The sequence below is a fragment of the Theobroma cacao genome, chromosome 8, assembly GCF_053813885.1.
Source record: "Theobroma cacao isolate CCN51 chromosome 8, ASM5381388v1, whole genome shotgun sequence".
Lineage (NCBI taxonomy): Eukaryota > Viridiplantae > Streptophyta > Magnoliopsida > Malvales > Malvaceae > Theobroma > Theobroma cacao.
Genome location: NC_142646.1, coordinates 7882226 through 7894396, shown reverse-complemented (window position 1 = coordinate 7894396; position 12171 = coordinate 7882226). Strand labels below are relative to the sequence as shown.

At 32.5% G+C, this 12171-nt stretch overlaps 1 protein-coding gene across 1 annotated transcript; it reads right to left on the bottom strand.

Moving 5' to 3' along the window:
• Window positions 1-9637: 9637 nt before the first annotated feature.
• On the bottom strand, window positions 9638-11468 carry LOC18592460 (2-oxoglutarate-dependent dioxygenase 19-like). The gene is made up of 4 exons (XM_018125608.2): window positions 11238-11468; window positions 10751-10971; window positions 9994-10321; window positions 9638-9880 (listed from the first exon to the last, which is right to left on the bottom strand). Exons 1-4 carry the CDS (start codon window positions 11466-11468, stop codon window positions 9638-9640), a joined length of 1023 nt encoding a protein of 340 aa, XP_017981097.2.
• Window positions 11469-12171: the final 703 nt, after the last annotated feature.

The following is a 12171-nucleotide window of genomic DNA, read 5'->3' as shown; positions in this document are numbered from 1 at the left end:
TTATGCAAAATAAAAACCCTTCAAGTCATTTTGAAAAGTCTCTACTAGGATCTTTCTAATGGGCTAAGACCCTATTCAACCTACCATGACCTTGAGTTACTTAACAAGCCATGATAAGCCTAGTTAGGTGAATAACTTAGCTTATCGATCACATCACTTATGTGAGTCCCAGATTCAGTTAGGTGACAACTCTTTGCCTAAACATATTGTATATGTTCTGCCTAACTATTACCTCTAAACTCGCATGGTCAAGTGTGACACATTCAAACCATACAATTTTAGTTAAGTAGGACCCATCTTTATAGGAAAAACATACTCTTGATAAAGTTTGACCTTAAGTTACTCAAAAAGCCTCCGATATGAACAACACTGGTTTTATACTATGAATTTGGAAAGCATCAAATTATGCATAGCATGTGACTTAATATTTTACAAGGGATTTTTAATATTTCTTATTAGGTCTTATTCATATAACATGTATACAATTTAAATGATTACATACAGTAAATCTATCACACATTGTTTTATTAGGATGATTATAGACTTTTCTACTCTAGTTTCCTTGAGCCACAAAAGGAAACTAGTTAGTCAAATCCTTAGGGATAGCATACATTATCCATTACAAGCTTTAGCTTGCATCTTCCTTTACTTTTCATGGAACCTTTGATCTTCGTCTTCGGATTTACAAAATTCTTTTCCTAATGTAAACCTATTACTAATTGCAATTGAACATAGAAACCTCAAGTTACATTTGAGGAAAGTAAGGTGAAGAGAGAATTTTACAAATTCAAAGAGTAAGAGATAAGGTAGGGTGCGCAGACCTTATTTAAAAAATTTCCATAAATAGCAATTTAAAAAAACTTTGTTGTCGATTTGCACACGTAAGTATACGTATCGAACAAGTAATATAGTGATGGAGTATCGTTCCCACAGAAATTTGTTCCTAAATTTTTACTAAATACTAAAATCTTATAACAACTCAATCTTATTTAAGTAATTGAAATTTTCAAAAAATTAATTAAAAAAAATTAAAATAAACATTTAATTAACTAGCAAACTAAATAAGTTGAGAAAAACAATTTATGAAAGACCTAGGATTATGGGTTCATTCAACAAAAGTATTTTATTAAATCCAATTGACTTTTAGACCTAAGATTATGACGTCCCTTAATTCTTCATATGAATATCGTCTTTCTCTTACTTAGTTTAATGGATTAAGTTGTTAACCTAGAGTCCTAATTGATTTACAAGTTTCTATTGAGTTTCTTATAAAAATATCCCTCTCAATTAATTTACTATATGTCTATGTAAATTAAATTGAAGAAAGATTCATTAAGTTTAGATTCCAATCTTGGCTATGTAAGGCTTATAGGTGTATGTCTACCCTATATGCAAATCAAACCACCTAATCAATTAAGTGTATTCGATCATATGCTATTTTATTCAAGGTCTACTTAAATCTCCTTCGTTAAAGTTTAACTTGGGTTTCCAATTCAATCTAATTGGTGGCTAGGCAATTAGAAGCATTAAGAACATAATCAATAAACAACTTAAATCCATAAAAAATAAGCAAAAGAGAGATAAATAAATTAGATTACATATTGAGTTCAATTATAATCTTAGATAAATAATTTAGTTCTCTATCAAGTCACATATCATCATCAAATTAAGTTTAAACAATAAAATCAAACTAAGAAAATAAAAGAATAACAAAAGATAATAAAACCCAAGAACTGTAATCTTGATCTTCCAAATCCTCTTGAATCCCTCAAATTCTTCTTAACTTCAATGACTTTGTGGCTTGATTCTCAGATTTCAATATAGTGTTTTGTTGTTCTCTGAAAGACCTTCGAAAGGTTGTTTTCATCGGGCTTTTAAGTTAAGCCAAGTTGGGTGAAGAAAGAAATCAATTCCGACTAGGATTTTCTCATCAGATTACATGAGTGGTAGCTTACCTCACCAAGGCTATAGTCTTGACCAATTAATTAGCAGAAATCATAATTGCTCTAGGATTGCTAAAGTGCTTTGACTTCGAAAAATTTTTTGACTACCTTCGCAACTGAACTAGGTAAAGTGGTAAACATAAAAGTTGTACCGTTTTCTCTTAACTTTCCAATGGTTTAAGAATTATCTCATTTAAAATTTTGAAGAGAGAGTTATGGTCGAAATACCGAGACATGTGCAATGAAAATCTACACCTTGAAATTACTCTTTTGCCATTAAAATTCTTCCTTCATTAAACACCTACAAAAACACAAATAAATCAATAACAACCTCTCTTAATCACATTAGCACCAAATTAATCATAAAATTAACTAAGATTAAATTGACTCACCTAATTAATTAACTTAAAATAATTTAAATAAAACTTACTAATTTCTATGTATTAGCACAAGAACTAAGCTCAATTATAATCAAAATTAAGCCCAAATAACTCTATATTGTAGAGTTATCACTTACTTAACATGTATGGACTATAAAATGTGATAATCTATAACCATTATTGATGTCTAGTCTTAATGATACATTGACCAAGAACAATTTAGGAATTATGCTTTGATGCATAAGAATCTCATAACCGTAACACTTTACAATTCTCTTGCAAGGCACGTCAATTCCTTAAACTTCATCCAATAAGCCTATGTACTATAGCTTATTGATGAAGGAAAACCTTTTATCACTCATTATGAGTATCTTGTTGCATGATTAAGGATATAAACCTTGAGCAATTCAATTAGTTGTAGGGCTTATACCTAACAAAAGGCATGAGGAGGAAAAGACCTTAATTACAAAAGCAACTGTTGACAAGAGTGGGATACCAAAACCACAAAAGCAAACTAGAAAAGTAGCAACCTTGGAACCAATAGAGAAACATGGGAAGAACATGGAAATCTGAAAAAACTATGAATAAGAGAAATTAACCAAAGATTTGGAGATGGTCAAAAATACGATCCACAACCAATTTAACTAATCAATCAGTAAGGTAGTTTGCCTCACGCAAGGTGTGATGACGGACTAGCTGCTACATTTTTTATTTAAACAATTAATATGATTTAAAACTCTTTTAAATGCCAAGGTAAAGATGAAAAATGATTGACCCATTTTTTTCTAGATTTGATGAAAATATGAGTAAGTTGCAAACATTTGATAAATTCTTTAAAAGAAAAGATGCAAATTGTCCAACAAAAGTTAACAATTGTCTTTGTCTTTGGTAGCCCAACAAAAGTTAGCTAGCTCTACCTTTGCATCTAAATCATCACCTAAATTAGCATCTGAATAATTAACCAACGAGACATTTGCCTCTTCTTTGTAAAACAACCCCATCCCATGAGTAAAATTGACGTTTTTCAAAATTTTCTTAGCAACATCCAAATGTGGTTTCCTTGGTGGTTGAATATAGTGACTAACAAGTCCACCAGACAAAGCAATATTTAGTCCTGTGATAGTCAACTAAATAAAACTCCAAACAAGAATACAATATGATAAGATCAACAAAAATATAACCTTCTTGACGTCTTAACTTTATTTTCACATTTAATGGTGTGTAGCACTTTTTTCCTTCGTTTAATCTATACCTATCAACAATTTTCTTGAAATAATTTTTTTGATAAATAAATATTCCATTTGGAAACCTCTCTACCTCTAAACCAAGAAAATAACAAATGCCATAACTTATAATTTTTCATGCACCAACTCATGTGCACATGTAGCAACACACCATGCACTCATTAAATTTAGCGCACCCATATCACATATTAAAATAATATAATTACATGACTTGTAACTTAGCTACCATGCCCCTCAGTCCACAACAATTCATATCAATATATCCATATGAATTGTAGCTCAACTACCATGCCCCTTAGTGCACAACAATAACAACTCATATCAATATATCCACATGACATGTAGCTTTGCTCCCATGCCCCTTGGAGCACAACAATAACAATTCATCTTAATATATCCATATGACATGTAGCTTAGCTACCATGCCCCTCAGTGCATAATAATAACAATTCATGTTAATATATCCACATGACATGTAGCTCAGCTACCATGCCCCTCAGTGCACAACAATAACAATTCATATCAATTTTAACACCCCTAATTTTTTATTTAAATTATGTTAGCAAAGAATTATTTATGACATAAATTGTGCCTTAAGGATTTTGATGATAAGTTAAGTATGCCAAGTGTATGGGAGTATGTATTTTGACACCTAGGCAAATTTTTATGAAAATGTGTGACAAATCCTATAGCATAAGGTTTTTATTTGTATTTGATGTTATGTATGAGGATATATGTGTATGAATTTAAGTTATATGAATGACTTGAGGTGTGAATTGAATTGGGTAATGATTTGGGGTGTTAAATTCAGATTTTTGGAAGTTTGAAAAGTTGGAAAAGTGCTTATAAGGGGAAATGTATCGATACATCCTCCAATGTATCTATACATTCTTAGCAAGATGTACAATACAAGGCGTATAGGGGATTTTCTACCGATACATTCTTGAATGTATCGATAGATTTGAAAAAGGATGAAGATTTATCAATATATTGTCTAAATGTGTCAATAGATTTGAAGTAGAAAGCACCCAAAGGGAAAAAGCATTGATAGATTTCCCTCATGTATCGATACATTTAAGGTAGTGAGCATTCTGTTTGATATCTATTGATGCATTGCCTCATGTATTGATAGATTTGAATGAAATTCATGGGAATGTATTAGTACATTTTCAAATGTATTGATACATCCTTGTATAATTGAAAAAATAAAAAGGAGTTTCAAGCATTTTACCCATTAAAAAAAAAAAAAACCCTATCTTTTTCTTTCCTTCTCTACCCTTTTGAAAACCTCAATCCCTCAAATGCCGTTTGAAGCTCATTTGAGATAAATTCAAGCTTAGGAAACTATCCGAAGGTAAGATTACACATTTTTACTTATTGATTTTCAATTTAATCGGTTGATAACCTTAGATCCAATTACTTTCAAATTTGGTATAATCTTTTCCTCGTGATTTTATGAAAGATTTGGAGTTAAGATTTGAGTAACCTAGCTTCTAAGGTAAGGATTTAATCTTATCTTATCTTAGCTTCTAAGGTAAGATTACACATTCTAAGTTAATAATTCTTTGATCCAATTACTTTCAAACCCTATCTTAGGAGGTTAAGATTCGAAACCTGAGTTATGGTTTTGGTTAATTTGAAAAGCTAGATGGAGCTTAACAGATGATCGCTTTGAAAGATAAGCCTTAATTGATACATTTTGTTATGGAGGCATAGATTCAATTAAGCACGAATATAGTACACTATTAAGATGTGAACACAACAAGGCATAGTCAGATGAAATGTGTACTTAGGATATTAGGATGATTTTCGCACCTCTAATTGGAGATGTTTGACAATAGCTATGATAGCTTTATGACTAAACATGTCTCTATACATATGTATGTACTTATATGTGATTTATTATTCTACGTTAGCACCTCCCCCCTCACTGAGTATTGGATGACTCATCCTTCTGTTGTACCATGTGCAAATAAGTGAAGCTACGAGATAGCGTGGCTGAAGTCGTCAATGGGACGGACGAATGTTGGCATCTGGTAAGTTTCCTTTCCCAACATGTCCACTTCGCTGAGTCTTTCCTGCTTCTGATTTTGAAAATGTAAACTTCGGGATTATGTAGGCATTGTAATGTCGTATATTGAGTTAAGGGTTATATGATATGCACCCGCTGTGATGGCCAACATATGGCCTGATGAATAATTGAAATTATTGACGTATGAACTATGTGCCAAGGGCAAATATTTATATATTTGAGTATAAATACTTTATTAATATACAAGCTTGGAAACCCTTGGCAATGTGTGTATGATTTGGAATTCTGAGAATTGCTTGGGTCTCGTGGGCTTTACCTGCCAGGTTCGAGCTCCGATCATGGACCCTCAAGTTTAGGTCATGACATCAATATATCCACATGACATTTTGCTCAGCTACCATGCCCCTCAATGCATAACAATGACAACTCATATCAATATATGCACATGACATGTAGCTCAGCTACCGTGCCCCTCAATGCACAACAATAACAAATTATATTAATATATTAACATGACATGTGGCTCAACTACCATATCTCTCAGTGCACAAAGTAACAATTCATATCAATATATCCACATGACATATAGCTCAGCTACCATGCCCCTCGGTATACATCAGAATATCAATTCACATCAATATATATATATATATATATATAAAGGCATAATCAATTTTATACACTTGTAGCATATTAATTTAGCAATGGTCAACATCGTGACACATATAGCACTACGACACTGTGCTTCTAAGTTTGTAGCATACCACATTCGGTACATTATCTCAATTGTATATATGTGTATATCACAACAAATTCATATATATAGTGGCGAAATGAGAAGAGTGATGGACCACCCCTTAGTTTTTAATTTTTTTATCATCATATGTATAAAATTTGACATATTTATAATTTTACCACCCCTAATTAAATCAAACAACTTCTTTTAGAGTAGTGGTAAGCTTTCTAGCAAAACCAGTAATTGGCTTAGGTTTGATTCTTTTCGAGTTGAAATTCTAGAATCTTTCCCCTTTTATTGACATCCACCGATTAAAATTAAGTATTCTATCATAATACAGCTTGCCTGGTCTAGAGCTAGGTTTTCCAGCATCAAACTCAACATAGTTCCATATTTCCAACTCAGCTTGTTTAATTCGAAACAAGTCAGGTAAAACGTGGTTACGCAATTTAACAATTAATTTCTCAATTCAAGGAACAACCTTGACAACATAATTCGACAATATATTTCCTGACCTCAATCCACAATTTCAACAATATAATTCAACCATTCCTTACTTCATTGAACAATCGAAATTAATCAACCAACCAAGACTCTTAGCTTACGTAGCGTAAATGAGCTGCAAGCACAGAAACAAAAATTTTTAAACCGGTTAAATTGAAGCTAGCAACTCAACAAAGCTATGTCTCTTTTAAATCTCACTTACCATTCACCAACCAAGTCAAAAAGACATTCTATAGCTTGAATGTGGAAAAAGAGACAACTAAAGGCTTTCCTGGAAGCTTTACAATTTTTTTTGAGGCTCGGGTTTGTCAAATTTTGAGCCAAGGAAGTGCCTTCTGCTTGGCTAAGTTGCTGGACAAAGCATTGAAAAGGAAATGGACCCCTTTTTTTTTCCTTTAGAATGAAGAATGAAAATCATGGAGTTACCTTTCTCTCGTTTTGAGTGTGAAGAATAACAAGGTGTGGGCAACCTTGGTTTGTCCGCCCATGTTCGACTAATTTTCCCATTGGCTCTTTCCTTTTACTTCCTTTTGTGTTATTAACCTCCTTTCTTATTCTTGGTCTCCATTTGGTCCTAGCTTGCTAGAGGTGTCAATATGAGCTAGTTTGACCAAGCCTTTGTGGGTTGAAAAAATATAAATTGGGCCGGGCCAGCTCATTTTTGACATGAGCCATCAAAATCTTAACCCAGTCCACTTCTTGCTAACACATGGACTAAGTGGGGTCAACTCTTTTTTTTTTTCAAAAAAAATTATTTTTGTAATTTTACCTAACAAATTTTCCATCAATAAATTTGTTATATGATTTAATCTATAAATTGAATAATAAAAACATATTACAAAAAAATAAATTACACCAAATATAAATAAATAAATAAATTACATAAATAAAGTTTAAATCTTTAACACAAACTACCATCCCATAAATATAAGTATATAATCAAATAATAGAAACTTCAATACTCATTTATATCCTCCTCAATCTTCATCCTTAACCAAAACATTTAAATCTTATTTAGACAGTAATGGTGTCTTAAGGTCTAAATCATTATCAATTTATCATTTAATATTCATTACCATAAAAGGAAAAGAGATAATAAGTTTTAATCTAAATTAAAATTATTAATTTGACAAGTAAAGATTAAAGACATTGAAATATATAAATAAGCATTACCATTGATAACTAAATTATTAATTTTATATAATTAAGTATATAAAATTATTAATTTTTTTTCTGACGCACTAGACTGGCTCACCTCATCCCACTGATTTGATGGGTTAACCCATTTAGGCCCCATTCTAGTATGAGTCTAAATTTTCAAGCCCAGCTCACCCCATATTCAATAAAAAATGAACCGACTTAATGGGCTAGACCCATTTTGACAAGTCTACCGCTTGCATTCTTTTCTTCTTATTCTTCACAATTAAATCCTCCCTGCTTCTGTACTTTTACTATTTATTTTAATTATTTTCTTGTCCTTGAAATTACATCCCTCTCTCATCCAATCATATTTTTCTTTCATGCAATTGCATCGTATGTCTTACAACTACATTTTTTTTCTTCCATTTTATCTCCATTCTTTTATTGTCTACTTTTTCATTTTTGCAATTTGATCCTCATTCATACTTTTTCTTTCAATTTAGTACGCTAAGGTGAAATTTAAATTAATTGAGTCTAAGAATAATATCACCATCATTATTCTTTTATTTCCTCCTTTCACTTAATTTATTCTTTTAAACCTGCTACAGTAGTGAGAATTCGGGTTGTTACATCCGGTTGCTCTTTGATGATTCTTTTGTCTGTTGTTTCTTTCGGTTTCATCTTGATGAATTTGAGGCATCTTCAGAAGTGGTTTTGCCTTGGTGCAGATGATCCCAGGTTTAGGTCATTCATGGTGCTATGTTGTGAATTTGCAAGCGGTGTTATTGAGCTTTGGTCCTTTTTTGAGGTCTTATGAGTTATGGTCTTTAATTGTACACATTTTGGGGTGGGTGATTTTTTGTTACTGTTTCTTTTTTGATCTCATGGTTGTCTTTCTAGTTGGGTGGTTATCTGGGTGGACATCTGGGTCACTTATTTGGTAAATGCGTTGCTGTGTGATGAGTCTTCTTTGTTTGAGTAAACACTTGTTGCAAAATTTTATCTTTTGACTAAAAACAGTCCAAATTATAAAAAAAATTTATTTTCAAAAACATCTTATATCTAAGGACTAAAACAAATTTTGTCCCTTTACAAAACTATTTTAATCTACCAGCTTCTAGCACCTTCATGATAATACTCATGCTTCGTTCTTCACACATTTTTAATATTGTGCGAAGAAATCCAATTCCTATTGACACTTCCTACTCCTTATCCAAGTATTGAACTAAGAAAGTTTTATTCATTAATTATTCAATTTTTAACTCTACCAGCTTCTAGCCCCTTCATAATGGTACACGTGCTCCATTCTTTGCGCATTTTAATATTGTACGAAGAAATCCAATCCCTATTGTCACTTCCTACTGCTTATCCAAGTATTGAATTGAGAAAGTTTTATTCATTAATTATTCAAATTTTTTACATATATAAAAAAGTTTAAAAGAAAATAATAACTATTATGTCACATCTATATTAATGAATTATTATTTTATTTTAAAATTAGATAAAAGAGAATTTGATTATAAGAGATCATGCACCAACTAATAAGTCAAATACTCGAATACAATTAATTATTTAATTCACCACAACTTCTTATTTCCTGATACACTTTAATTATTATGAAAACATGAATAGGTCTCGCCTTGGAGACAATTATGAACTTAAAGTCGAATCTGTTTGAGGCATGACTTTCCCTCGATGATATGGTGCTGGTTGGCTTCTAAGTAGTCTTTGTAGGACATGCCACGATATGCTGGGCGATGATCATCATCTACAAATTCAGGTGCAGGGCTAACTAATGCCTCTAGTGATGGTCCCATAAATAGAGGAAAAGTCACCCTTCTTATTTCATTGTTCACAATCACGCGATGTATGGTGCTCTTATATTTACCATTTGTTAAAACCTGTCACAACATTAAAGAAAACCATGATTTAATTTAACGAGAGTGAAGCATGAGGAAAAAAAGAAAGAAAGAATTTGGAAGGAAAAGAAGATAATAAGAAAATTAGAATGGACCTCAAGATGATCAGCGAGATTAACGATAATCCAATTAGGATTAAGATTTGCATTGAGCCATTTCCCCTTGTGCTCTAGTTGGAGACCCCCACTCTCGTTTTGCATAAGAAGGATTAGGAGACCAGGATCATTATGAGGGAATTGACCAATTATGTTTGGAGCAGAAACACGTGGTGGATAGTCATTTGCAGTGAAGAAATCATAGCCTGACTGCAAATTCATTGCGTTTTGTATATAATATTCTTCAACTCCCAAAGACTTTGAAATCCCTCTTAGTAAATTAATCCCCACTTCTCTCAATCTTTTGCTATACTCTTGCAAAATCTCTCTGTCAACATATAGAATCAGGATGGACAAATAAATTAATATATAAATCAAACTAATTTGTAAGGGGGTACATTACTTAAAATTGATGTTAAATATATAATACTTTACTTGAGTTGTTAGACATCAATTATTTCTCTATTAAAGGATCAGAGTGTAAATTACTCATTTAATATAACTTTCTCCTAAACCAGCACTACCCAGTCCATCCCCAATTCGGTTAAGGCCACATGTGGGAAGTGGGATGCTTTAGTAAATGATAACAATATGGATATTCCTTTCTTCTCTCCCTCTTTCATCTTACTCTTTGATCCTTGTATTTCTGTCTTTCTTTTTAATTTGTTAACCATACTAGATTGAATTTGGAGCTTCCATTTTATATATAGTCTAAGAACTTTCTTCTATCCTTAGGAACTTGTACAGGTCGATGTACCTTAAACCATAGGGGTCAGTAGGGCAATGGAACTGAGGATGAGCGGCAATCTTGAAATACTCCCTGCTAACATGGTGGACATCCCCTCTTCCCCACCGTATCTTATCAGTATAATTGTTGGTTTGATACTTGCGTTTCTTCTCTTCAGCTAGATCAAAAAACCTCATAAGCGCCCCCATCGTACCATTAATCAGACTATCTGGTATTGCGTGATTCATTACCTGCATGCCAATATATATGAGGATCAGATGAATACACCTGCAAACCATGCAAAGTTTGAAAATAACAAAATGAATTAACGGAACATGCATTAAATGTAATGCAGTGATTATATATCTTGAATAAATGTTATATGTATAAAAATTAAAAGCAGAAAGATAATTAAGGTATGGTTGATGAGATACAAGGGTGCTGCCATAAAGGGATTTGAGACCATGTGACATATTATAAGTATGTCATCTAAAAGTAAAGAGAAAATGATTCGTACAGCAAAGAAGCCATATTCGACGCAGGTTTTGCCAAGGTTTTTAACGGCTTGGGAACGTTGATCAGGATCATCAGATGTAAGCATGGAGTAGTCAATAATGGGAATTGCATCATCTACACCTAAAAGTGAGTCATTGGAAATGACTCCACATGCCTTTGGAGGGACGGAGGTAGTCCCGCTTTTCGGAGCAGGAGATTGTGTGAGCACTGAAGCTATGTTAGTGTCAGCCATCAGAGAGAGAGAGAGAGAGAGAGAGCTTGCACAAATGGAGAAAAGTGAGGCCACTAATGAATTCTGAGGCAGCATTGGACTCTATATATATACACAAATTCAGCATTGGACTCTATGTTGGTCTCTCTTTTTTCATCAAAGAAAAACGAGTCGAAGATTGTGGGCATAAATAGTCTCTCCTTTTTCTAGAAAGAAAAACAAAAGAGATTGTGGGGGAAAATTTTGAGATTCATATATGAGTGTGATATCTCATATCATTGAAAAGTAAAATATATAAATTGAAGATCCAAGAACTCATCAGCTTAGACTTTGAATTCAACCGGTAATCCAATAGTATGTATGGACTTTTTTGGTGTGTCATTCATGTGCTCAAGGTTTAATTTAGAAAAAATTGTGAGAAATAACTCTCCTCATAAATCCAATTCAAAAATGTTTCTCTTTATAATTTTAATTGTTTTTATCCAATTTTTGACATGACTTAACAACAATGCCCTTTAAACAATTTCAAACAAATTAAATGATATCAGGTTTCTCTATCCCGCTCTCTAGACAAAATACCCAAAATTAAATCTCGATTTCTCTCTCTTGCCAAATATTGTCTATCTTATCATCCAGTTCTATCTCGTCATCTCAAATAGCAGAAATGACATCAAGGTATGTGTTTTGGAGTCACGACCCAAACTTAGGGTCCATGACCGACGCA